At 41.1% G+C, this 27,246-nt stretch overlaps 1 protein-coding gene across 6 annotated transcripts; it reads left to right on the top strand.

Annotated features, from left to right (window-relative positions):
* Nucleotides 1–853: 853 nt before the first annotated feature.
* On the top strand, nt 854–23,860 carry OVCH2 (ovochymase 2). Of its 6 annotated transcripts, XM_075427612.1 has the most exons (21): nt 854–1,268; nt 2,933–3,042; nt 3,983–4,074; nt 5,199–5,371; nt 6,312–6,407; nt 6,818–6,969; nt 7,685–7,880; nt 8,639–8,662; nt 10,137–10,227; nt 10,330–10,463; nt 10,877–11,017; nt 12,009–12,139; nt 12,537–12,630; nt 13,437–13,568; nt 16,519–16,599; nt 17,298–17,484; nt 19,011–19,080; nt 19,651–19,846; nt 20,132–20,283; nt 20,616–20,784; nt 21,207–23,860. In XM_075427612.1, the coding sequence occupies exons 1-21, from the start codon at nt 1,178–1,180 to the stop codon at nt 21,227–21,229; spliced, it is 2,535 nt and encodes an 844-aa protein (XP_075283727.1). In that variant the 5' UTR covers nt 854–1,177; the 3' UTR covers nt 21,230–23,860. The 6 variants fall into 6 exon arrangements, with proteins under 6 accessions (XP_075283727.1, XP_075283728.1, XP_009935456.2 ...); XM_075427613.1 differs by lacking the exon at nt 20,616–20,784; XM_009937154.2 differs by having other exon boundaries at nt 20,616–21,276.
* Nucleotides 23,861–27,246: the final 3,386 nt, after the last annotated feature.

Below are 27,246 nucleotides of genomic sequence, written 5' to 3'. Positions count from 1 at the left end.
TGTGAAAACTGGGTTTTGTGGGAATACTGAAGGTTGAAATATTGAATTGTTTTTTACAAAGGAAGGAGAAGCTGAGATCTCAACCACTTAAGTCAAGAAAAAAAAAGCACAAACAAACTACGTTTTCCCCTGTCTTGTGTAAATATTTCTTTGTTCCCAAGTATAAATATTACTTGCCCTTTCTGGTGTAAATGACACTTGTGGCTTCTGTCATCCAGAGTAAATATATTGCTTCTCCTGATGACTCTAATGTCTTACTTGGTGCTTATATATTTCATATGAATTTAAGGTAGTTGGGATAGTATTTTAACTGTATTTACCACTTTGTTCAGTCATTTCCAAGTCAGGCAATACTACAAATCGATAAAACTGATGAGACAGAGTTTTAAGTGGTGAATTTGCAGGATAGTTTAACTTACGCTTTTCATTTTGTGAAATCTTTTAATTTAGCTGCTGATGTGCTCCTTATTTAGGATTTGAATAGCCGCCTAAGAGACTTACACTTAAATTGCTATTAAAAGTGGAGCTTAGCCATCAAAGTGACTTGGAACTGGTGCTGCTGATTGCAGCAATACTGAAATATTTTTTATAAGCTGAGCTCTGTCCTCCTTAGTTTCCTTTCATAAATGGGATGCAAGCACTGCTGTTTTGAAAAATCACACTTTGATGCAGAGAGCTATCTCTGTCTTGTACAATGCTGAGTGTGCTGCCAACAAAATGATAAACTTCTGGTATGTTTCTTAGGTCTGTAGAATTGACTAAATATGAAGTGTGCAGGAAATATAAACTATTGTTTCTTCAAAAGCTGTAGAAATTTAGGGGCAAATAGCAATTGACATTCTGTTCGTGTGTGTTCTGCTTCGATGTGTAGATCAGCCTGGGTAAGTGTTGCTAGAAAGCAAGCAATGGTAATTTCATTTTGTCATTTTGCCTAAAAAAAATAGTCTTAGGGAGGACTTCAGCTAGTATTTTACAGCAAAGACTTCAGTAGTGGCATGTAAAAGAATCATACTCCGTTAAATCTGGAAAACTTATTTGTGCAGGTACGTGCTTTATGTCTGGATTAATGAGTAACTTCTGCTTCAATTAGTTGCTGTTCTCCTGGAGTGTAATATTTGAGTTTCTTCTTCCCTATAAAAACTCCCCTTGTTTTCACTTGGTTATTTAGCACCCCAAGATGCGCATTGCCCCCAGTAACCTGCAGGTAGTCCTGACGGGGATAGTGTGTATTGCAGAGCTTCGTGCTCTACCATCTGCTCTTCAAAAAGGTAGGGTGAAAATGTCACGTCTATCTTTAACAGATTTCTCAGTACTAATGGTTTTGTTCTTGGGCAATGTCAAGCATGGGAGTCAGTGCTGAAGTAAAGAAGCTGCACTAGTTTCACCCTCTTAAGTTTTTGACCCAAAGAGCTCATAGACCTAAACGCAAGGTAGCATTAGAAGAATTGGTCTAGTTTTCATTCTTTATTTTTGTTCCAGTCCAAGTGTGTAACTGAGAGTTATCTTTTAATGAGTAATTCTTATGAAACTTTTTTCTAATTCCTTGGTGATTCAGAATGAATAAGATTAAATATTTAACTTCCAACTTTTAAACTAATCTTGCATATGTTGGGAGAATAGACTTATCCAATGTTGAAAGAAAAAAGGAAAGTTTTAGTTTGTGAATCAGATTTTTAAATTTATTTATTTTCACTCATTTTCCCAGTACCAAATTCCTTATGATAAATTTTAAATCCTGTTTTTTTAAGTTTTGCCTCTGTTTCCTCTTTTGCCTTTCCTCACTGAATCTTTGCACAAGGGAAAAAGGTGGATGCAGTGAGAATTAGGAAAGAATGAAAAAAAAAAAAATCAGATAAATGAACTATATCATTTCTCTATAAAGCCTTTTTTTATTTAATAGCTAGGGTAAGTAGCATTATGTCAGCATTATTATGATACTGTAATCGCTTGTATCAGCCATGCTAATCCTGAGGATGATTGCAAACCCCTTTTTGTAAGCTACATTTTGTAATTTGGAGGACTCCATGTTTTGCAGACAGTGTGTACAACTATTGCTCCTCCATTCGTTGAATGCAGCCACCTATCTGCCAAAACAACAAGATGTTCCAAATTTATGGATGCTAAATTTTCCTCAGTGCAGTGTTTAACAGAGTTTATAGTTAAAATGTTGTAGAGATGTGTTTGGCTTTAATGATTTTCATACAGCTTTTTGAAAAAAAAAAAAAAAGTGGCCACTGTTAGATTTATGAAGTGCACTACAAAGAATTCCTTTGTTAGAATGTGCTGCCTGGAAGAGCTGGTTGCTTTTCTTCTGTCTTTCCTACAATGCTACCAAATTAGTAATCACCACAAATATTTGTTTCTATAAATATGCTCCTTTACAAATACATAAATATTATCACTTCTGGAGAAATTAAGCCACTGTTGTTGGTCACCAAGTTCTGTATGTTGGATATTTTGATCCCATTGGTCCAATATATTTTAAGTACATATGCTGGGTGTAAAGAGATTTCTGAAAGCAATAATGTAACAGTGATTTAATCACAAAATAATTCCAAAACGTGCTTGAAAGAGAATGTTGACATTCAAAAAGTTCAAGTAAGCATGGACCTAACAAGAACATTAGTATATATATATATACACACACACATATGCTTATGGCAGGCAAAATTTAATATTTGTGATACAATTAAATTAAAAAGTGCTCATCTGGAAAACTTCTGCAAAATAAAGTACATTGCCTTTTCCTTAGCCCAATTTATCCTTAGTCTGGGCTGTTTGTATCAGGAATCATAAAATGTGGTTTTTATCATGGCAGAGAGATTGCACGTACTTCTGCGCCAACCATACTTTCCAATGCTATGTTACTAAAAGGTAGAAGAACGTAAATCTGGACTAAATCTTTCTTGCTTTTCCCCATTTTGCTCCTCAGATCCTAAGTGTGGGCAGAAAGTTCAAGATACAAACCCGTGGAGTTACTTTAACCTTTTCACTCGGATTGTTGGGGGAAACCAGGTGAAACAAGGCTCACATCCATGGCAGGTTTGCACAAGCAAATGTGGTTTTATCTTCAGAACAAAGTCTTGGCTTTTCATAGAACTGACAAAAGAAGAAAAGAGGTATACTTTGTGATTATTGACACTTAACGGTGTATCGTTGAGCTCCACCCTGCTTCTATGAAAAGCAGTGAAGCAGGCAGAGAGGACGCAGAACCCGTCCTGCTCCCTGATAAACCTTTCTTGTCATTTATTGTTTTGTTTATCATTATTTCTGAAAGAGCATCTGTAGAATCATAGAACCATAGGTTGGAAAAGACCCCTCAGCTCATGAAGTCCAACCATCCACCCAACACCACCATGCCTACTAAACCATATCCCAAAGTGCCCCATCTACATGTTTTTTGAACACCGAAAACTAGAAACATTAGAAAACTGAACAACTAGCAGTAGGATTATTAACTATATTTCATTTCTTTACACAACATCTGACCACCAAGACGAAGTGACCCTTTATATCTTCAAGAAAAAGGTCTTTTAACACTGACATTTATTTAGTTATTTGATCCAGTACACTTAAAGAGGCATGGGGCAAACCGCTCAGAAATAGACACTGAAGGACACCACCCCCAGCCCCCAACTATTGTCAGGCATCATAGATTTGCAGTGCTCCCAGTAACCTGCAAAGGAAAAATTCTCAACTTTACTAGTAACCTTTACAGTGTGCCAAGTGCCTCAGTGTCTTGGCATTTATTACGTGTATGTTGCTTTTATCCTGGTACCAAGACACAGCTGAGCAGAACAACAAGGTTTAGGATCTGTTAGGCTCGAGTGCCATAAAAATACCATGAAAGCGGGTTTGCTTGAAATGCAGTATGTGCTTTAGCAAGGTGAATCTACACGTACTCTCTCCTTTCTTCCTCAAATGCAGCCAGAGCAGATATAAAGATTTTCTTTATTTGGCATGCCTTCTTTATACAATGCAGGTTTCCTTGAAACGAAGGCAAAAGCATTTCTGCGGAGGCACCATTGTTGCTGCTCAGTGGGTGGTCACGGCAGCTCACTGCATTGTAGACAGGTATGGATGTGATATTCAGGAGCAGGCTGCAGGTGCAGAAAAACATTGATTGTGAAAGTGTGTGTGTGATGTAGCATCTTTTAGTGGCGATTACTTACAGGTGCTACCCTTTCATTTGTAGCCAGTATTTTCATGTTTTAACAGAAAAGGAGAAAAACCAAAACCTTTGAACATTTCTAAAATAATTAAGAATAAAATAAATGTACAGGGATTGGTGCGGGCTGGTTTTTGGAAGTGGAGGTTAAAGTCTGTACCTAACTATAATTGTCAGGTGACTGCATTTTTTTTTTTTTTCTTCAGAGGCGGCAACGGCTGTGTATATGCAATTAAATGGTGAATGGATATAATGCTGACCTCTTGCATGCTGATGAACTTCAGCTTTAGTGCAAAAAAAAAACACAACAGTCCTGATTCTGTGGTGGCTTCACTGAGATTCTAATTCCCTTATAGTTAATAGTGAATTTTCATACTAATAGGTCACCTGGAATTAGAAATTTGATCTGTATCTGGCATTGTATGTGGTCACATCTTGGTCAAATTAGCCAATAACTGCATAGTTTATATTAACTACAGAAGGACAGGCAGTATCTAAATCAGCATAAAGCCTCCTGACACAAAAGTAGTTCTTCAAGTCTGGTGAATAAGTTTCAAGTGGAATAAAAAGTTTGTAGTGATTACTTTTGTGTTTGCTTGCGGCCCATCTGGTCTGGTACTAGAAGTCCTAAAGCAGGATTCACTGTGCTTTTAAGGTATAAACTGAGAATGCTACAGAAATGGTCTTATTTTTTCTGTACTTTCCTATGTCCAAATCTTTCCCCCCTCCTCGAAAAAGCAGTGTGACTGAACAGTTTTGAACACAGTAAGAGGACCTGGTTCCTTAGTGGACCACCAAACCACAGTCAGGAGTGTAGCTGAATCAGCTTTCTTCTCAGTCCTTTTCATCTCCCAGTTTCTACTGAGGGGCATACTCAGCTCTTGCTAACTGTACGTATGAAGTGCTCTAAAATCTGAAGCTGAAAGGTATTAGGTATCAGAAGTAATAACTTTTCTGTTTAAAAACAACTGTATTTTTTCCTTTCATTTTGAAGACTCTGTAGCTTAACTTTTGTTTGTCTATTCTATAGGAACCTACTCCAGTACTTGAATGTCACTGCAGGAGAGCATGATTTGAGGATCAGGGAGAACGACGAGCAGACGCTCCCTGTTAAATATGTCATTAAGCATCCAAACTTTGACCCCAGAAGGCCGATGAACTATGACATTGCCCTTCTGAAGCTGGATGGAGCCTTCAACTTCAGTAAGGCCATAGTTATCTGTGATCGTTTTCAGTGGGGAAGGTAAGGCCTTTGTTTCTCCCACATGCTGTGAAAAGTCTTGAAACTTGGTTTAAGCCCATTTCCCAGCTCATCAGATTATACCACTAAAAATCTCCGGAGTCTTTTGCAACTGAAGTGTTTAAAAATGTATCAGTTGGTATAAACAGGCTTCTTTGTACTTAATCGTCCCTTGAAGAAAAAGGTATTGTTCTTTGTATGCAGCAGATGAAAATTTGACCAAATAGGTGTTTTTATTTTTTTATCTAAGGCATAGGTGGATGTTTCTGCCTCTTGTGAACAGTGAAGCTAGTCAGAGGCAGACCAGAGCTCCGAGCGTGCGGCAGTTCAGTCTGTGCCTCATCCACACCCCTCTGCCATTGCCCTCTTTTCTCTGCTGGGGGGGCGGAAGGGAGTGCAGGATTCTCTGCGGCAGTGGCTGAGTGGTCCGTCTGGGGCTGAGAGGGCAGGACAGCCGCCAACACCCTCTCTCCTGGCCCGTGAGCCGGCCGTTTCTCAGCTGTGCAGTAATTTTGCCTTATGGTCAGGTTTTCTGAAAGGCTGCTTCATACCAGTTTTATGTAATGTTGCCATGGTGCAGACACTTTGCTCTTCCAAAGGCTCGCTCTTTGCCACCATGAAGGTGAGTGACTACTTTTTCTAATGGTAGTTTGGATCATGGTAGCAGCTAAGTTTAAGCTGAATGGCAAGGCCTGCACTGAAGCTTGTGGCGCTCATGGTTTTCTTTTTCCATTCCAAAACACTATCAAGTGGAGGCACAGAGAAATGGTCAAATGCTAGATGGATTTTTCAGATGCCACAAAAATAACAATACTTTTTAGTTTTAAAAACCCTGAGACAGGAAGCTTTTTGTTGTTGTTCTTTCAAATACTTATCAATAAAATTCATGTCCATACGTGGCAGGTTCATCAGTTTTGCCAGCATGCCTTCCTGATCCAGGTGAAAAATTTGAAGCAGGATATATCTGCACTGCTTGTGGTTGGGGCCGTTTAAGTGAGAGTAAGCCACTTGAATTCTTCTTTAACATTCAGGTTTCTTAGTGTCTTATTTCTAAAGCGAAGAGATTGGTTGCATAGGTCATAGACAGACCAGTAGAAACCATCAACTGGTCATAAGAATTGTAATCTCAAAGTGGGACCTTTGCTAGCCTCTATGCCTACCTGAAATTTACCTCAAAATGGATCACTACGATATATAGACAATATATGGACCTGTATTTCAATTCTGAAACATTTTGAAATTTATTCAAGTAAAACTGCTTATGTACACAAAACTGGTTGTGTATCAAAACGTGCTTGTAACCATAAAATAGCTTGGAGCAAGTTTCCAACTAATTTTTTTTGGTGTATTAGCAGTAATGTTAAGTTTACCTTTCAGCATTTATGAACATTTTTTTTTTTGTATTTCAGATGGAGTACTCCCTCAGGTCTTATATGAAGTCAATCTACCAATCCTAAACAGTAAGGAGTGTTCAAGAGCATTATCAACTTTAAATAAACCCATCCAAGGTGACACTATAATTTGTGCTGGATTTCCAGATGGAGGAAAAGATGCCTGCCAGGTCAGTAGGGCAGCGGGCCTTGTGTACTTACAAGTGTTCCTCAGACGCTCAAGGCTCTGTGTGCCTAAGTGAATAAATACACTGTAAAATGCGGTATTTGGAGTGTATTTATATTGATGTGAGAATTCTTTCAAAGGTTCTGTATGGCACAGCGCATTTAATTACATGATACCATTTTAATTGTTGTGTGAGTTGTATGACAGGTTCCTGAGAGCAATTTGGCAATGTATCCCAGTGCAATAGTGCTTAGGGCTTTCTAACTTCAGAACACTTGATACATTAATTAATATTGCTAAGGTGCTAAGGAGGAAAGTAGAAAGCATTGCCTTGGATTACAGGAAGGAAGGGCAGTGAGATAAAGGTTAAGTGACTGTTCTTTGTCATGGGAGTAAAAAAAAAAAAGCTACTCACTCCTTTCTACATGCTGAAATACAATAGATGTGCACCCGTGAGTGAATCAGTCTATCAGTCTGTGCCTCTCCCTCTTGACAATCCTGACTAAACCCAAGAAAAAAGAAAGTGTCTTTCTTCAGAGTTTGTGGGGTTCTTTTTTTGGTTGTGGTTTTTTTTTTTTTTTTTTTAAATTACTGTTCCCTGTGTTGCAGGTTTGTTAGCATGGCACAAAAGAGAACTCTATAAACTCTTTAAGGCTTGCTCACTGGTATGCACGCTCTTTGTAAGCTGTGGGGTGTGGGCTTTTACTTGTTTTTTACAGGGGGACTCAGGAGGCCCTCTTTTGTGCCGACGTAAGCATGGTGCCTGGACTCTCGCTGGTGTGATCTCCTGGGGGATGGGATGTGCTCGTGGCTGGAAAAGTAATGAGAAGAAGAAACATTTCGACAGAGGATCTCCAGGAATATTCACAGACCTCAGTGCGGTGCTTTCCTGGATTCGAGAGAACATGAGTGCTGGTATTAAGTCTCCACAGTCATGTGTCCCTTACTTGTGACAACTCTTCTGTCTCATAGTAATATTTCATTTAGTTTAATCTTTTTTGAGATATAGTACTTAAATTTTTCCCATTTTTCCTGGCAAAGCACTACAGCATTTCACAATGCCTCTAAATGTATGGTACTGATTGGCAGTTGCCAAAAACAAATTGAGAGCATTGTAAATGTTTGCTTCTCTTCCACTTTGCCTCCTGCTTGGACTGTATGTGTGTGTGTATATATATATGTTTTTTATTTTTTTTAAACTTTAAGAATGGTGCTTTTATCCAGCTAGCCAGTTAGCCTGGTATTTTTGGTTTTGAAGTGGAAATTCACCATTTGAAAGTATCTGAAATTCTATATGCATCTCTTGGAAGCCGCTTGTCATTTTTCTCAGCTAAAACGCGGTGGATCAGACATGTGACAACATGGGAAAAGGTCATGGTCTCAGATGTGGTTTTGCTTACTCTGCCCAAAAGGCTACATATGCCCTGTGTGCAGAAGAACAGCACGGAAGTTATCCATCACTTACAAAGTCATGGAGCTGGAGATATAAACAGCAGTCTGTCCAGGAGTGAATTTCACTCAGAGCATTAAGAAACTGAACTAATAGTTTGAATTAGAATTTGCCTCAGTGCTAGCTGCATAAAATTATCATTTCACACAGCTAAAAATAAAGCCTACATTGTGAGTAATTTATTCTTCTTTTTCCACCCCCTTCCTCATCCCTCCATTGTTAGATCTGAAAATGAAAAGCACCACAGGTGAGTACAGTATTTTTTCAATATCTTCTACCTGTGTTAGAGCATAAAAAGACCCCCCCAGATAGTCTGATATATGATCTATGAAGGAAGAAACATAAAGAAGCTTGACTTATCAAAGCACTTCTAAATGTATACTTTAAATACATACTTTTCCTCCTGGTTCTGTAGAAAAATTTACTTATGTAGGGTTGTACTTATATACTGATGACTTCAAAAAGGAATTTTCCTTAAGACAGCTACATATATAAAGCCATATTTTTTGAAATGCAAATAAAATTAATGGGAAAAATGTAGAACAGAACCTTAAGCAATGCATGAAATCTAATTAGTGAAGTTGATTCTATAGAAAAATATAGATTCTAAATAGAAAGTATGAGATAAATTAGTTGTAATTTTGCGCTATCTGCAGTTATTAGTGAAGTTGATTCTGTAGAAAAATATAGATTCTAAATAGAAAGTATGAGATAAATTAGTTGTAATTTTGCGCTATCTGCTTGTCTGATGGCTATTTCTATGAATAACCCCAAGAAACCCAACTCAGAATGTAACATGTTTCAAAATTGAAGTCTTATTTTGATTCAGCCATGTTTATGTTTTTATTGGACGCTCTGTTCATCTAGGTACCAGTTCACGTAAAGATACTGGAAACAACTCTTGTGAACTAGGCCTTAAAATTTTAATTTTAGTAATTTAGAATGAGATTTCTTAGATGATAAATGAACTTGAGCACACCATCTGTTTGTATAGACTTACAGTGGCCAGTGAGAACTGGGTATCTAAGTGCTGTTTGTGTCTTTTTGAAATTTTTTACTGGTCTTCCTAGGATGCTTCAGGTAAAATAATCTTATAAGTACATGACTCCTTACATTTGTTTTCATATACGTAGTTGTTGATAAATGTCTTACTGGCTTACCTTGCAAGGAGAAGGAATGGCAAGAGGAGATAATTTTTTTTTTTTTTAAGTAACTGTGTTTGTAGTGACAATTATCTGGAGAGGAAAGCTTCTGCTTCTTCTGTTAAAGTGTCATTAGTACCGTATTGTACTGTTGCAAAAGTCTCCTGCGGTAACATAGCTAAGGACATCATTACAAATGGGCTGCAATGAACACTTTTCTTATGTCCTGAGGTATGCATTTTCCTCCCTGAAAAATATTTATACTGAAAAGCTCATTTAACAAATAGTTTCTTGAAGGTAAAAAGCAAGCACTGCCATTTTTACAATAAAATATGATAGCACATTGGCAGTGCTTAATTTTTGTTCTCACATTATGTGTTTTAAAACTGACTTACCATAATTCCAAATACGAGAGTGAAGACAGAAGACCCATCATCAGTCTGGCTGCAGAAGCAAGGTGCAGCTGAGCAATCTGGAGTCTTGTAATATTCTCTAGATGTTTGAGCTCTTAGGTGGAACAGATGATTTTGTATGTGTCAAACCTGATTCCTTCGATTTTGTTTTAACTCTACAATGCAGCATTTTGTAGCGTTCAGGATGGCAAACTCCCCAACAGTGAAGGAGAATTACATTTTCCTGGAAGTCCCAAACAGTTCTATCAAAACCAGCAGTAAGTAGACGAAACAGAGTCTTTCTCCAGAATCTATTCCCTGTACCGGCGTAGCTGGATTCTGTTGCAGTTTAGTGAACAGGGACTAATTTGTCATTCCAGATTGTGTGTATGGACTCTGTTCGTACCAGAAGGGAATTACATATTGCTTCGTTTTTCCCACTTTGAAATAGAGCCAGAAACATTTTGTGACTATGATTCTTTATCAATCTATGCAAAAGGCAACAGACTTGTTGGTGAGTTGCTGTCCTCTTATTCTTTGAAATAATCTGTCTGTGTACTCTCTCATTCTGACAGCAAGTACACCCAATGAGGACATTGCAGTTGATTGTGTTTTACTTATGTTTTCATGATAAATACATTATGAAATATCTAAAATAAAAGACAAAGTGTGTGGGAAGAGAAAAGAATGAAAAATACCTGATAGGGAACTGTGTCAGCATATGACTTTCTGGTGTCAAAAATTTTCAATTTTTAATAGTGTGCGTCTATTTGGACTAATGGATTAATAGGGAATGTAGGGGAATAAATAAGCGATTTCCTTTTCATCCTTAAATTTTTATAGCTAAGTGCTAAAAATGGTACATGCAACTTTCCTCAAGTAACTAAAGACTTTAAACAGTGATTATTCTCTAATATTATATTTAAGGGAAATTCTGTGGAGAAGATCTTCCATTGCCTATTTTGATTGGCTCCAATAGTGTAAGGCTGAAATTTGTTTCTGACAGCAGGGATTATGGAACTGGTTTTTCCATGACCTACAAAGCTCTTACACCAGATATTCTTCCTGGTAAGTCTAAGTCTAATCATATACCTGTCTGTACTCTTGGGTGTTGACCTGAAAAAAATTTCAGGAGCAAACAAATCAGAGGAAGCTCCTATGATGTTTCTATGTGGATGATGTTAACCACACAAGGTAAGTGTGGTTAGGCTGCTGTGTGACATTGTGGAGAAACTGGGATGCTAGAAAAAGATAGGGTAGATGCTGTTGAGAGAAGCCCTCCTTTAACTTTGCCTCTTTTCCATCTGCTTTCTACAAGATCTCATTTCCTTCCCTACTTCCAGAATGTTTTAAAACTCAATTAATAAGATGAGTCAAATCAGCAGAATTTCCAGATGAAAGCTGCTTTGCTAGTCCTAAGCATACTTTCCTGGAGGGGGCCTGAGGGAAACAGCTAATGTGAAGATACATGTTGTGGAGAATTGCTTTCAGTTTTACTGTGCAAAGTGGTTCACCATCACTAGGGAGCAGGCCCAAGGGCCATCTGATGAGTCTGGATAATCCAGTTATGGACCGACAGCCGTTATTCCTGTTTCTGCAGCTTTTCCAGCTGGTTTCTTTCCTTTGCAGCGTGTAAGGGCAGAGCACAGGGAGGAATGCCCTCTGAGGGGCCTTGTCACTGCATAGCCTATCAGGAAGACATGTTCTCTGGTTGTGTTTTATGTCTCCACTTTCCAAAGAAAGCTGGCAAATGTTCTTCTGACATGCCCGTGTCCTGCTCTTCTGTTACCCCACACAAGTACCTGTGCCTGCAGTGCGCTGCCTGTAGCCAAAGGGGAATGCAATAGTTATTGGTTGAATTGCTCTTTCGCCTGGGAACAGATTACAAATTTACTTTGCAACTTTTTCAGACAGAAGGATCTGGCTTGCTGCTCTTGTCCTGTTCTCTTTCTCAGCTGTGTGAAAGCACCACAAGAGTTTTTCTGGGATTTAAATTTTTTTTGTGAACGATTCAATAGGAAATCACAGTGCCTCCATTTTTGTTTTTCTGGGTTTCCAGATTCTGGCTGTGAGTCCTTAGCTGTCCTGTTTGAAGAAGGAGTGTTACAAAGTATGCACTATCCAGAGTGCTACAGCAACATGGCACACTGCCAATGGATTATCTGTGCACCAGAGGACCATGTAATCAAGGTATAATATGAGTCCTTCTTGTGTCTACAGAGTGGAAGTGGGCACCACTGAGTTAACAAGAAATTATGCAGCTAAGGATGAGCAAGATCAAGCAACATAAGCTTGAATGATGCTGCTGAATGCAGTTAAGAGAAATCACCTTCCATCTCAAAAGCCAGATAGGTTTTAGTTTCTCCTTTGGGTTATGGTAGAATAGGAGTTCCTGGTTTAAATTTTATCATGACAGATTCTTCCAGCAAATACAGTACACTGTGTATCACCTGTGAGAGGTCTGAATGTCACAGAAATCAAACCCTAAAGGAATCATTGAGAATACTGAAGACCCTGTTATAGATCTTTGGTTTACTTCTGTGTGAATTTAACAGCAACGTTCACTTTTTCATTCTTTTATTTAAAGCTTACATACCAGTCATTTGAAGTAGAAGAGAGTGAAGATTGCTCTTACGATGCTGTGACTGTGTATGAAGATGTGGGAAAAGAGGAGGAAATCGGTTTGACTTTTGATTTTTAACATATTTTGGGGATGACCTCTTTCTTCTATGACTTTCACTAGCCATGTTTTACAGTCTAAAATCATGTTGACCTCCAGAGTCTCGGGTGATTTTGTAGGTACTAGTATCAGTACCATGAAAAATACTTCCAGGTATTGCTGCTTCTCGTCCACTTACAGAGGCAAAACCACATTGAACAGAACAGTTTAGTGTATTTGAATTCTATACGAATTCATGTAAGTAAAGAAAAGGACATAACACAATAATTTGTTTTTGTAGTAATAATGAGATACAGAAAGAATCCAAGAGGTCCTCTTCTCAGAGTCCAGTTGTTCTTCACTCCAGATGAGCATTCATATAATTCTTGCCACCTTGCTGGAGGTTCGCCTGGCTTGCACTGAATGAGAGGAAGACCTGTCCCAGTCAAATGATTTCAGCTCTTGCCTGATGCTGGTGCCTAGATTAGCACTAGCGAATGCTAGTGCTGAAACACTGACAAGGGAAAATCAAGTTTCCAATGTGTTCTGTATGTGATGGCAACCTGTGAGTGCTGTGGTATAGTAATGCAAAAATAATGCAAGAGTTTCCTTGTTCTTATGAGATGATTGCTGGACAAGGACAGACTGACAGGAGTAATAGAACAGTCCTTCAGCCCCATTCTGCTTATCTCTTCTCTTGTCCAGTTATTTTTTACCCTTCTGTGTGAGAGCTGGAATACACAGAATATTGGGTACCCACTTTTGAAAGAGATCAGGATGTAAAAGTACATGTTAATCTGCAGTGAACCTTTGCATTCTCATCTTCAGCAAAGTCTTGTGGATATGCCCTGCCAGCACCTGTTCTAAGCTCTTCTGCTATGATGCTGATTGTCTTCCACTCTGATGAAACAGAGACCTTTGGAGGCTTCAGAGCTACAATCGCTTTTGTTGCTGTAACAGGTAATAGAAGTAACTTGGGAGACGGCCTCTTTGGGGCAGCACAAAGGGCTCTTCAGTGAATCTGGCTGTTCAGAATTGTTTTGCTCTAGGAGATTCTCATCTAATAAATTGTTTCAGTGAATAAACTGTATTGTGAACCTATTGAGGCATTAAACAAAGGGCAGGTTGTGTGGGTGAAGAGAAGCAATGAATCTCCCCAAAACAGAATCACAGAATCACAGAATGGTAGGGGTTGGAAGGGACCTCTGTGGGTCATCTAGTCCAACCCTCCTGCCGAAGCAGGATCACCTACAGCAGGCTGCACAGGACTGCGTCCAGGCGGGTCTTGAATATCTCCAGAGAAGGAGACTCCACAACCTCCCTGGGCAGTCTGTTCCAGTGCTCCGTCACCCTCAGAGGGAAGAAGTTCTTCCTCATGTTCAGACGGAACTTCCTATGCTTCAGTTTGTGCCCATTGCCCCTTGTCCTGTTGCTGGGCACCACTGAAAAGAGTTTGGCCCCATCCTCCTGACACCCACCCTTGAGATATTTGTAAGCATATATTAGGTCCCCTCTCAGCCTTCTCTTCTTCAGGCTGAACAAGCCCAGCTCCCTCAGCCTCTCCTCACAGGACAGATGCTCCAGTCCCCTCATCATCCTTGTAGCCCTCCGCTGGACTCTCTCCAGTAGCTCTTCATCTTTCTTGAACTGGGGAGCCCAGAACTGGACACAGTACTCCAGATAGGGCCTCACCAGGGCAGTGCAGAGGGGAAGGAGAACCTCCCTTGACCTGCTAGCCACACTCCTCCTAATGCATCCCAGGATCCCATTGGCTTTCTCGGCAGCCAGGGCACACTGCTGGCTCATGGTCAACCTGTCGTCCACCAGGACACCCAGGTCCCTCTCCGCAGAGCTGCTCTCCAGCAGGTCTGCCCCAAGCCTGTACTGATGCATGGGGTTGTTCCTGTCCAAGTGCAGGACCCTGCATTTGCCCTTGTTGAACCTCATCAGGTTCCTCTCTGCCCAGCTTTCCAGCCTGTCCAGGTCTTGCTGAAAGGCAGCACAGCCTGCTGGTGTGTCTATCACTCCTCCCAGTTTGGTGTCATCAGCAAACTTGCTGAGGGTACATTCTAACTCTTCATCCAGGTTGTTGATGAAGAAGTTAAACAAGACTGGGCCCAGTACTGACCCCTGGGGGACACCACTAGTTACTGGCCTCCAACTAGACTCAGCGCCACTGATGACGACCCTCTGAGTTCTGCCGTTCAGCCAGTTCTCAGTCCACCTCACTGTCCACTCATCCAGCCCACACTTCCTGAGCTTCCCTATGAGGATGTTATGGGAGACCGTGTCGAAAGCCTTGCTGAAGTCTAGGTAGACAACATCCATGGCTCTCCCCTCATCTACCCAGCCAGTCACGTCATCGTAGAAAGCTATCAGGTTGGTCAGACATGATTTCCCCTTGGTGAATCCATGCTGACTACTCCTGATAACCTTCTTTTCTTCCACTTGCTTGATGATGACCTCCAGGATAAGCTGCTCCATCACCTTTCCCGGGATGGAGGTGAGGCTGACCGGCCTGTAGTTCCCTGGGTCCTCCTTCTTGCCCTTTTTGAAGATTGGAGTGACATTGGCCTTTCTCCAGTCCTCGGGCACCTCTCATGTCCTCCAGGACCTCTCAAAGATGATGGAGAGTGGCTCAGCAATGACATCCGCCAGCTCCCTCAGCACTCATGGGTGCATTCCATCGGGGCCCATGGATTTGTGGGCGTCCAGATTGCTTAAGCGATCCCTCATGCAGTCCTCCTCGACCAAGGGAAAGTTATCTTCTCTGTGGGCTTCTTCTCTTACCTCCGGGGCCTGGGATTCCTGAGGGCCAGTCTTAGCACTGAAGACTGAAGCAAAGAAGGCATTCAGTAGCTCTGCCTTCTCTGCATCCTCCGTCACCAGGGCACCCACCTCATTCAGCAGCGGCCCCACATTGTCCCTAGCCTTCCTTTTGCTGCTGATGTAGTTGAAGAAGCCCTTCTTGTTGTTTTTGACATCCCTTGCCAGCTTCAATTCCAGGTGGGCCTTGGCCTTCCTCGTCACATCCCTGCATGCTCTGACCACATTCCTGTATTCTTCCCAAGTGGCCTGCCCCTCTTTCCACATTCCATGGACCTTTCTCTTCCACCTGATCTCCGCTAGAAGCTCCTTGTTCAACCATGCAGGTCTCCTGCCTCCTTTGCTCGATTTCTTTCTCAGGGGGATGCGCCGCTCCTGAGCATGGAGGAAGTGATGTTTAAACAGCGACCAGCACTCTTGGACCCCCCTGCCTTCGAGAGCCCTGGCCCACGGGGTTCCTCCCAGTAGCTCCTTGAAGAGGCCAAAGTTAGCCCTCCTGAGGTCCAAGGTTTTGATCCTGCTTATCGCCCTGCTATCTCCACACAGGATCCTGAACTCGACCATTTCATGGTCACTGCATCTGAGTCTACCTCCAACCTTCACATCCTCCACCAGTCCCTCCTTGTTTGTTAATACAAGGTCCAGCAGAGCACTTTTCCTTGTTAGTTCCTCCACCACTTGCATCAGAAAGTTATCATCGATGCTCTGTAGGAACCTCCTGGATTGTGAATGCCTACCTGTATGGTCTTCCCAGCTGGTGTCAGGGTGGTTGAAGTCCCCCATCAGAACCAGGGCCTGCGACTGTAAGGCTGCTTGCAGCTGCCTGTAGAAGGCCTCATCAACTTCCTCTTCCTGGACCTCATCAAATTCCTCTTCCTGGTCCTCAGAATTTTGTTTTGTGTAGGAGTATTTTGGTGCCTTGTAACTGGCACTCTACAACCTTATGAAGATGTAATAGCACAGATCCCTACTGTAGAAATCTGTTCCTTCTACAGAGATCATAATAAAGGAAATAAAAGTGATTTTGTAATAAAAATATCACTCAAGACAGCCCGCTAACACATTTGCTATTTTCATTTGTTAGATTTAGATACTTTGAATTCAACTAGGGAAGAAGAATTTGAAGATATGGATATAACTGAAGAAGAAAGACAGGTTACAACAAGTAAGCCAACCTGAGTTATATTTTGTTCATCTGAATAGGGAGCACCTTTTGGACTATAATTTAAATGGTGTTTTCTCCAAATATTTAATAGATGCAGCCTGTGTTGTCCCAGAATTTTTCATTAAGATATTTTGAGGAAATAAAAAGGTGAATACTAACACTTCTATACTGTGGCTTTAGAATAACGGAACCTAATTTATTTTAATTTCCTTCACCTTTTTAAACCATTTGCAGCAATGCAATGACGTTATTTCAGCTTTTATGTTAGTTTACACCTACTTGCTTTGGTGAAAATAATTGCAAAGAGTAATTGGTGGAAATTATTGCTTTGGTGAAAATAATTGCAAAGAGTACAGAGTAGTTGAAAATAACAACCAGGATTTTAGAACTTCCCGTTTTCCCACCAGTGGTTTATGGAGAACGGGATAAGTCCACATTCTTTGTAGGTTTGAGGCTAAAACTTTTGGAGGTAAGCGGTTGCTTTTATCTTGGTGAAGCTCTTTTTTTGCTAAGATCCTCTCTTCATGCTATCTTTAAATATTGGATCCTTTGCAATGAGAGAAGTGGGAAGATTTAGCAAACAAAGGGAGGGGGGGATGCCTGAGAAGTTGTGGGGTAGCTCTTAAATGGGCTGTTTTTTGCTTCTCCAATTCTTAACTTCTAAAGACTTCCAGAGACATCAGTGGTTTCGCTTTCAGATGATATTTGTGGAATGCCTTCAAATCAGCCAAGATTCATCTTCAGCAGGATAATTGGAGGTGAAGAAGCTGTACCATACTCATGGCCTTGGCAGGTCAGTGTACAAATTTCAGATGAGCATATCTGTGGAGGAGCAGTCCTTGCCAAAGAATGGGTTGTCACAGCTGCTCACTGCTTTAATTCTAAGTAAGTACACTCAGATGAACCCTTCCCTGAGAACATCTGTAATTGCATGGTGCATCTCTGCAGTGTGGTGGTTCTGCCCAGGGTGACTGGCATGGTATTGGTTACCACCTCCTTGCAGCTGACGCTGGTGTAGGATTCTTGTGCTCTACACATACATACTAGGATTAGAGTGGCTACTAAGGAAGTAAGTAGCCTACCTTTGTAGGCTTGGTTTTCATTCAGATCAGTTTTCAGAAGAGATGACAAGATACTAAGTCCATTGTCATCCATCACTTACTCTTAGGTAACTTGTTTGTGTTTGGGTCTTTTACAGAGCACGTTTTCAGCCAGGTAGAATCAACCTATCCAAAAATTAAAAAATTACTGAATTTGTGTGGATTTTGGAGGACACAGAGGAGGCTTTTGTGCACAGAGTTGATGCCATTCCCTTATTAAGAACCTGTCAATCTCTTAAATCAGACTACATGGAAATTTTTCTGTCTTTTTTGAGAGGAGACAAAAAGATAGTCCATGTGACTTTTGTGCTTTTTAAAATACTTTCTAAGATGCAATTTTTTTATTTGTCTGTTAGGCTGAACACTACCTGTTTTGCAGTTCAAATTAATCACAAGTACATTAATTTAAAATTTACATACATTAGGTCATTAAAATATTTTTAAAAAAAATCCTCCCAGGATTGCTGATAATCAGGTATTCTGGCCTGTTTTCAAATAATGTTGCAGTTACTTAATAATGAGTGCAAGCTTTCAAAAGCCCCAAATGCCAAAGAAGCTTAGACATCTACATATTCTCCATTTCTTTTATTCACTTCCTAACTCTCACAAAACTGGGGATCTGAAATGCAAGTGCTGTTTTGAATTTTGGGCTTTGGCTTCAAAGCTTCTAAGTATTAGTTTCAAAATTTTATGGTGGACCGTTGTTGCGCTGTGTTGAAGGTACTGCTTTAAGAGCCATATTAAGGAGAAATTCTCTATTGCACTTTGCCATCACATCAGAATTTGTGTACATGGCTTAATGATCCTACACAACTAATTTCGTCAGGGAGTTACGACAGGTTTTCAGGCAGTGAGAGGGTTTGGTTAAAAAACAAAGGGTGAAATGAAATGTTTCTGTTGCATTTCTTTATATCATTTGATAGGTAGTAATGTTTTAGAGGTCATCCATTTTCTCATTAAGACGGTATGGACCAGCATTGTCCCTGGACGATGTGTGAACCATGCAGACCTTGTGTTCTGCATCAGGCACCCTCAACCCTTATAAAAGTGACCGTTCTCTCAGTTTGCTATGTGTTTGAGAGAACCTGCTGCTTCATCACGAGACTATTTCATGCTTCCTAGAAGTCAGTGGGAAGATTCCCATAGATTTGTATGGGAGTATGGGCCTTAGGAGTTGTTGGCATAGGAATATGTAGGGCCCTAGTACCTGTTTTGGGTGGGAAAGTTTTAAGATTCATGGGTTTCAATAATGCCGTAATACCAGCCTGAGAATGTACTTACCCTTTGTTTTTTCTTCTCTTTTGTTTCCAGGGAGCTATACAGAGACTTATGGATGGTGGTGACAGGACTTCATGATCTTACAGAGCAAGAATACAGACAGGTACTGTAAGTTCTGCTTAATAAGAAAACATAAATCAATCTTGCAAAATAGTTTTTAATGTAAATGCATCTTCAAAATTGTTCATGATGCAGTAATTTAACAGCCTGCATGCTGACCTTAATCTGCATTTGCGCAACAGTTTTTGTGTGACTTTCAGAGAAACTATATCAATGCAGAGCTGTGCCTTCACCAGTAACGAACTCCAAAGCTCTGTGTCCTGGAGGATGTGTGAGTGGGGAGTGTATTGTGTCTAAATTCCCTGGTGATTATTACCAAGACAGAAATAATTGAGGCATACTTTCCACTTTGCTCAGACTGGACAAATGTTTTCCCAAGACCCTTTTCCTACACTTGTTAGATGGAGTTTCCTATATGTTTCCTGGTCCACGTCCAAGAGGCATAATTTTGACTTGTTTAATATAAGAAAGCTGGTAACTTCGGTAGCTGCTTTTAAATGTTTCCTCCTCTTAAAGCGTCTTGCACATAGCCTGAAAATTTATAAAAACAAAGTTACTTAAAGACTTGAATTCCCAAGTCATTCAGAAAACGTCCATGTCTTTGCTTTCCTAGAAAAGGTCAGTAAAGCAGTATATTATACATCCAAGTTTTAACAAGACCACTATGGACTCTGATATTGCCTTACTGCGACTGGCTGAGCCCTTAGAATTCAACCACTACGTGCGCCCAGTGTGCCTTCCTGCCAAGGAGGAGGCAGTTCAGCCCTCGAGGGTGTGTGTTGTCACAGGATGGGGTGCACCTGGGGAAGGTACGCAGTCTTTGCTGTTTCAAAGGTTGCACAGGCTGTAGCTGTGTTTTAAATACTATGTTCTGTGTTGTAACAGTTGGTCTGTCTATAGGTTAGTTCCTGGAGAACAGACGTGTTAAAAAGCTTTTGCTTGTGTAAGCTCAGCTAGACATGGAGGGAAACGGGTGGGGGGAAAGAAATCAGACAATTTAGATTGAGACCGTTTGAAAAGGGGGAGGGTAGATCTTCTTTCTGGAATCTGCAATTCATGCCTCTACTGGTTTCTGAGATGTCTTCTACTTTAAGACAGAGAAAAGGGGAAAAAACTGCACCAGCTGGAAGTCCCCATTCTGGTGCTTGATGCATGTCAGAGCTACTATGTAAATCTTCCCAGTAAAGTGACGGAGAGGATGATCTGTGCTGGATTCCCTCTGGAAGAAGGCAAGGACTCATGCACAGTAAGTTGCGCACATCACCTTTGCCTTCTGACACTTGGGGTATGGCCAGATGGTTTCTGAAAGGGGGAGCGTTAAAACCTCACCAAGAGCTGTTTTCTTGCAAACAGGCTGTAGGTGATTTACAGTGAAAGACTCCTTAGTAGTGGGTATTTTAATTACTCGTATTGCAAAATGAGGTACTTCCCTTGAAAGAAAGTTATTCCTTTCTCTGCCTTTTGAAGACAGAAACCCCCAAATGCGTAGGCAGCCAGAACCTTTGGTAGCTAAACTGATGTTTTGAAAACATAAGGAGTGATGTTAGCTCATAGCAAGATTCCTTTGTCCTTGCGCAGGGTGATTCTGGTGGCCCATTAGTTTGTCCTTCAGAAGAGAACTTGGGGTTTTACACCCTTCACGGAATCACTAGCTGGGGCTTGGGCTGTGGAAGGAAGAGCTACCCAGGAGTCTACACAAATGTTGGTGTTTTTGTTGACTGGATCAAGCAGAGCGTTAATAGTAGTGGTATGTATGAAAAAAACCAGACAAACAACAATTAAATGAATTCTTTTGCTATTGCTAGATGCTTTCTTGGAGGTCTTTCCCAGGTTGCCATATTTGTATTTGGGTGGCCAGCACTTCCTGAATTCTTGGCTGTTTAAAACACCCCTAGCTGAACGCCCAGAAACAGACGAATCTAAATCAGTAGACACTTCTGAAAATCTTATTTCTTCCAGATGTATTATTATTCCCCTCTCTATTGCATTTCTGTTGTTAATGAATGGTGTTCTCTTTACTGCTGCTTTGCTGCCTCATTTCTCAGGGCTGGGAGGAGGTAGGGAGGCATGAACTGACACATCACAGCTGAGTCCTCTTTGACAAGTTTACAGACTGCCTTTGTTGATGATCTTTGCAAAGTTTACCTTGTTGGTTTTTTCTTTTTGTAGATCTCCCTGTTTTCATGGTGTGACTGTCAAAAGAGCAGTTCTGATGGAACACATTGTAAAACACTTCCAAAGCACAAATGTCACTGAAAGCAAAATTTGGTGAGAGCGTGTTAGTTCATGATTGGTGAACAGATTCCAAAGTAGCTGAGAATTACCCTGGGGAATTTACTGCTGATTTACCTGAATTGAGCCTTTGGCCTTACACGTGTGTGCTTGGGGCAGAGGCAAGTTACTTGCAGGCTTCTGACACTGTATTAATCTCTATTAGAAGGAAGGAGAGGGAAAATAAGCCACTACATACTATATGCCAAGCATGTCCTTGAATGTAGTACTGGAGAGCACAAAAATACTGCAGAAATGAGATGAAAGAAGTGCCTGTGTAAGACGACTGAAGGGGCCGTTGGTCATCCTTCCTTCCGTTAAGGTCGAAGAGAGTGTTACCTGTGGCTCTGAGAGACCCTAGGCAGTGGCAGTAGTAGTGCACCACTGAGGAGCAGAACATCATTGTCTAGTCATTAGTGATGTGAATCAGATTCGCAGAATGCTTTGGGTTGGAAGGGACCTTTAGAGGTCATCTAGTCCAGCCCCCTGCGGTGAGCAGAGACACCTTCAACTAGACCAGGTTGCTCAGAGCCCTGTCCAACCTGGCCTTGAATGTTTTCAGGGATGGGGCATTGACCACCTCTCTGGGCAACCCGTTCCCGTGTTTCACCACCCCCACAGTAAAAAATTTCTTCCTTATATCCAGTCTAAATCTACCCTCCCTTAGTTTAAAGCCATTGCTCCTTGTCGTGTCACAACAGGCCCTGCTAAAAAGTTTGTCCCCATCTTTCTTATAAGCCCCCTTCAGGTATTGGAAGGCTGCTATAAGGTCTCCCTGGAGCCTTCTCTCCTCCAGGCTGAACAGCCCCAACTCTCTCAGCCTTTCCTCATGGGAAAGGTGTTCCAGCCCTCTGAACATTTTGGTGGCCCTCCTCTGGACCTGCTCCAACATCTCCATGTCTTTCCCGCGCTGAGGGCTCCAGAACTGGATGCAGGACTCCGGGTGGGCTCTCAGCAGAGCAGAGTAGAGGGGCAGAATCCCCTTCCTCAACACGCTGTTCACGCAGCAAATTGTAGTAGTTATAAACTTAACCTATCTATTAGTTTTGTAACAAACAACATATAAAGTAATTTATGATAAGATCAAACAATTCTTCTGGGGCCTTGTTAACATTCCATGAATCCAGGCAATCCAGTTGCTGGGAAATGGATATTTTTAGTATAGTAGTTCCTGTTTTAACAAATCACGTGTTGTTTAGGCAGGCAGAAGTGTTTGAAAAGACAATTGTTACAGGCCAGCTGCAAGAACTGACAGCTATCCTTATTAATCTATACATATAATTAAAGAGGTACTGTGTAATCCACACACTGCAAACTGAGCACATTTACTTGTAAATAGCAGTTTGTTTGATGCCCAAATGGCTGCTTACGCAGGAAATTGTGATGACAGGCTCCTATTAGCTTTGCAGACTGTTCTGTGCACAGTCTTAGTGTTTAGAAACTAGATCAGTCTGATAGTATGATAGGTAACACAAATACCATCCTTTGACTCAATGGTCTGGAAAATAGCTAGAAAGGAAGTAAGATATCTCATATTGTTTCTGTTGATATTAATGGCAAAAATCTTTAGTGATGTGTTTCCCATATGAGCATTTGGTGCCAGTAACTCTACTTTTTTGACGACATTAGTTTAGAACTTATGATTATTTTAAAGATATAATTTTATTCTGTAGTTAGCAAAAAAAAAAAGATATCTCTACCTTTATTACATAACAAATATGGTAAATGTTTTCCACTAGTTTCTTCTCTTCCTGTAAAGTTTTAGGCAAAAGCCCACAAAATAATCTGGAGCATGAGCTTTCTGTGAAACTATGAAAATACTTCATGGTGGAAGGACTATGGAAAAATTCAGATTAAGTCTAAGGCAAGGCTGTATTACATTATTGATAGAGTATGCTTGTTCTATCAATGATAAGCTCTTTGAAGAGGTCTTCAGAGAGCAATGGAGGGAAAGTTTCCCGTGTAATTTTTCATCATGGAAGTCTGTTAATGTTCAGTTATGGTGGAAGCTGCTATGAGCTAACCATATCAGTTTAACTATGCTGGGAGCAGGTGTGTCTAATCACTTGGTTGCTATTCTGTTTTGCTTAACAGGAACAAGATGACTTAAAATAGCTGTAAAGTTTATTTCTGCTTATTAATCTAATACAAGCATGTCAAGTGGATGTGCTCAGAAAAATAAAAAGGTGGAGGGAGAACTACAGGTGGTATCAGCTGTGCTAGCTGTAGTGAATGCAGTGGTTATATGCTGATAAATTGGTATCACTTTAAAAAATTCCTTTCGTATGATAGGAGTGCTATCTTCGATTGCTTGTATTTGATTTGGTTGTTTGGCTACTGACTTTTTGCTTGACTGCATGATGTTGACCTTTTGTGTTTCTCCTAGTATGGTTTTACAAGTGGCCTAGTTTTGCTTTTTTTGTTGTATCTTTTTAGTCTGTTGTAAGCTACCTGGATCTTTTAGGAGTAATGTGAACTGTTTTGTGATGCAAATGAAATCTGTTTTAAGTAAAATAAAAAAATACTTTAAATGGAGTTCATGTAATGGAATTGTATTTTATGTTTTACAAAATTTATATGAAGTCCACTTCAATTCTTAACAGTCACACGAGGCTTTCTTGAACCCTACAGCCAAAAGGTGTAGGATACTGGTAAGCTTGCCTGAGTACTGAGATAGGCTCAGGTTCCCTGCGTGTTTAGAATCCGGACATAAACCTTCTGTTGGCATGTAAGTAAAAATATCATCTTTATAACATTATTTGGAAGCAGATGGAGGCTTGATGCATTGTTCATTGGCACTGTTTTAAATGTTTAGGATGAATGTCTATGTCCAAAAATATCTTGTTCAGACCTTCGGTCAACATGAGCAACTGTGACCAGAAATCTTCCTGCTTAGCTCTGAAACAGTAGTCCTGCTGTGTATGTGTGCCGGGGCGTGCATGCTGGGAGGCCAGCCATACTGCCGGTGATGCACCCGGGTAGCCTTTGCAGGAGTGGTTATTAGAGCATTTTTGTAAATTTTATTGGAAAGGGAAGAAAGAAGATGTATGTCCATTGTTAAGGCATGGCTGGCAATAGAAGAAGCAGCAATTGTTGTCTGAAATCTGGGTTCTGGCTGTATAGATAGAAAAGATGTTAAAAACTTTGAGCTCTGACACTCTGGCTTTACATCTGTGAATTCTTGGTCCACAATTCTTTTACTTTACCATCTCCTCCTTTTCCAGCCTAGGACAGTGTAGTGGCTTACTGCATCGTACTGTACTGCGCTCCCGTGACCTCCTCGATGAAGCCAGAGGAGTGACAGCGCAGTAGCGTCATATCCTTCCTTAGATGTACTCTGCCTGGAGGTGTGCGTGCCATGTATTTCCTGACTCTTTCTTTCCAGAGTGGGTCTGCCTGAAAGGATCTGGCAATTACAGTATTTAGGTGGTAGTGCAGAACTACATTGCCATGTCATCTTCCCAGTTCTCTTTTCCCCTGGCCTTTTTTCCTTTGTACTTTTTGAGGACAAGTGACATGAGCAGTTTTTTTCTCATTTAGGAATCCATTTACTGTCATGTATTGGATGCACAGACTGTTATTTCTTCATCTGAAGTGACTAGACTTGGTTCTTTACATGCTTTCGAAAGAGTGAACTGAGCAGTAATGCGAGAGGAACTGTGGATGTTACGTCTGTGTAAGACAAGTTAACAAGAGGAAAGAATTAGGGTTGGTACTTTGAAGAAAATGAAGCTTTATATAGACCAAAACCCTGCCTTTGTCTCAAAAGAAAAGAAAATAATCAGCAAAAATTGAAGGATTGTTAGGAATAGTTAATGCAGAAAACAAGAAATACCTCTGAATGTTTTTCAAGCTCTACAAAACCCCTTACTGAAGGCAAGGAAGAGTCCTGTTCTTGAGGATAGTACAATGCTTCCTATCAATAGTGCAATTCAGAGAACCACTGGTAATTGCATAGCTGTGCAATTATTAGTCACAGTAAAGTAAACAAAGTCCTGTCTTGAAAATTAAAAAAAAAAATCAGGATAAATTCCTATTTATCCTTCACTTGTTCCTGTTTAGCCTTCAGGATAAATTAGGACTGAGAGGTCTGAGTGTTTCTTCTCTCTCTTATTTTTGTTCTGCTTTATTCTCCTTGAGTTTCGAGCGTTTTGGCACATGGATATATGGTAGATCATTGATGAAAGCAAAATATGTGAAAGTTGCAAGCCGTACCATTACCATGTTGTCAGAAAATAAGAAGTCACCTGAACTTGGTGGGAGAATCTAGCTTTTTTAATCGTGGCGAATGGGTCATTCAGCCTGTAGGTCCTGGGCTCAGTTACAATACAGTTACGCTGATGACTATGGCTCTGTGTGACATAGATGCAAGGAGTTAATTTACTTCAGGAATGGAGCTGTAATATGTAGTGTTTTGGTAGTGGTTCCTCTGCTTTTGAAGTCAGGTGAGGAAAAGTTAGTATTAACAACAACAACAAAGTGTGCAGTATTCATTCTCTGGGTTTCTGTAGTCAGTACTTCAGTAACACAGAGGAGACAATGTATTTTTCTTTCAGTCTTTTTACAAGTCACATAAAATACAAGCATTCCAAAAACTAATAAATCAAATTTATTATCTCCTTGTATCACCATATCACCATCTACAGCTTGGCACACTGTGACATTATTCCTGGCATTCCTTCCTGCCTCGTAGGTTTGATCAATTTGTTTTCTTCCTACTGACAAAGATGTGTCTGTGTGATATGAGCACGCTCTTAGTTTCAATAAACTATTTTGAACCTTGTGGTGTGGGCTTGGACTTCAGTGCCTTCTATTTTCTTTTAATTGACTTTTTGTGTCTGTCCTGAACAGTGTGTTCCTGTCCTACACTGTGTAGAGGCAATAATTATACTTAGTCTTTTTTAGATTTTTTTTTCTTTTTTCAGAGCAATTTAAAGTCCATAGCTACGTTAGTGCTGCTTGTCACGAAGTAAAATTGTGGCCTGGGGGACAGGGAGGAAAGTAGGAAATCCCTTCTGTTTCCCCAGTCACACTAAGGGGAGTTCTGTGTTCTTGTCCCTCCCTTTCCTTAGTTAGGAGAGTTGGGCACAGAGGAACCTGATGAAATTCAACCTGCACCTGGGGAGGAACAACCCCATGCATCAGTACAGGCTTGGGGCTGACCTGCTGGAGAGCAGCTCTGTAGAGAGGGACCTGGGAGTGCTGGTGGACGACAGGTTAACCATGAGCCAGCAGTGTGCCCTGGTTGCCAGGAAGGCCAATGGGATCCTGGGATGCATTAGGAGGAGTGTGGCCAGCAGGTCGAGGGAGGTTCTCCTCCCCCTCTGCTCTGCCATAGTGAGGCCCCATCTGGAGTACTGTGTCCAGTTCTGGGCTCCCCAGTTCAAGAAAGATGAGGAGCTACTGGAGAGAGTCCAGCGGAGGGCTACGAGGATGAGGAGGGGACTGGAGCATCTCTCCTATGAGGAAAGGCTGAGGGAGCTGGGCTTGTTTAGCCTGAAGAAGAGGAGGCTGAGAAGGGACCTAATATATGCTTCTGAATATCTCAAGGGTGGGTGTCAGGAGGATGGGGCCAAACTCTTTTCAGTGGTGTCCAGCAACAGGACAAGGGGCAATGGGCACAAACTGAAGCACAGGAAGTTCCGTCTGAACATGAGGAAAAACTTCTTCCCTCTGAGGGTGATGGAGCCCTGGAACGGGCTGCCCAGGGAGGTTGTGGATTCTCCTTCTCTGGAGATATTCAAGACCCGCCTGGACGCAGTCCTGTGCAGCCTGCTGTAGGAGACCCTGCTTCGGCAGGGAGGTTGGACGAGATGACCCACAGAGGTCCCTTCCAACCCCGAACATTCTGTGATTCTGTGGGTCAGTCTTTTGCAGGACAGACTGTGGACTGTCCGTGCAGCCTGCAGAGCAGGCCACGGCCGCAAGGCCGAGCGCC

This window comes from Opisthocomus hoazin, chromosome 7 (assembly GCF_030867145.1).
Source record: "Opisthocomus hoazin isolate bOpiHoa1 chromosome 7, bOpiHoa1.hap1, whole genome shotgun sequence".
Lineage (NCBI taxonomy): Eukaryota > Metazoa > Chordata > Aves > Opisthocomiformes > Opisthocomidae > Opisthocomus > Opisthocomus hoazin.
Note: the sequence above shows the minus strand (reverse complement) of the source record. Positions and strands in the feature narration are given on the sequence as shown.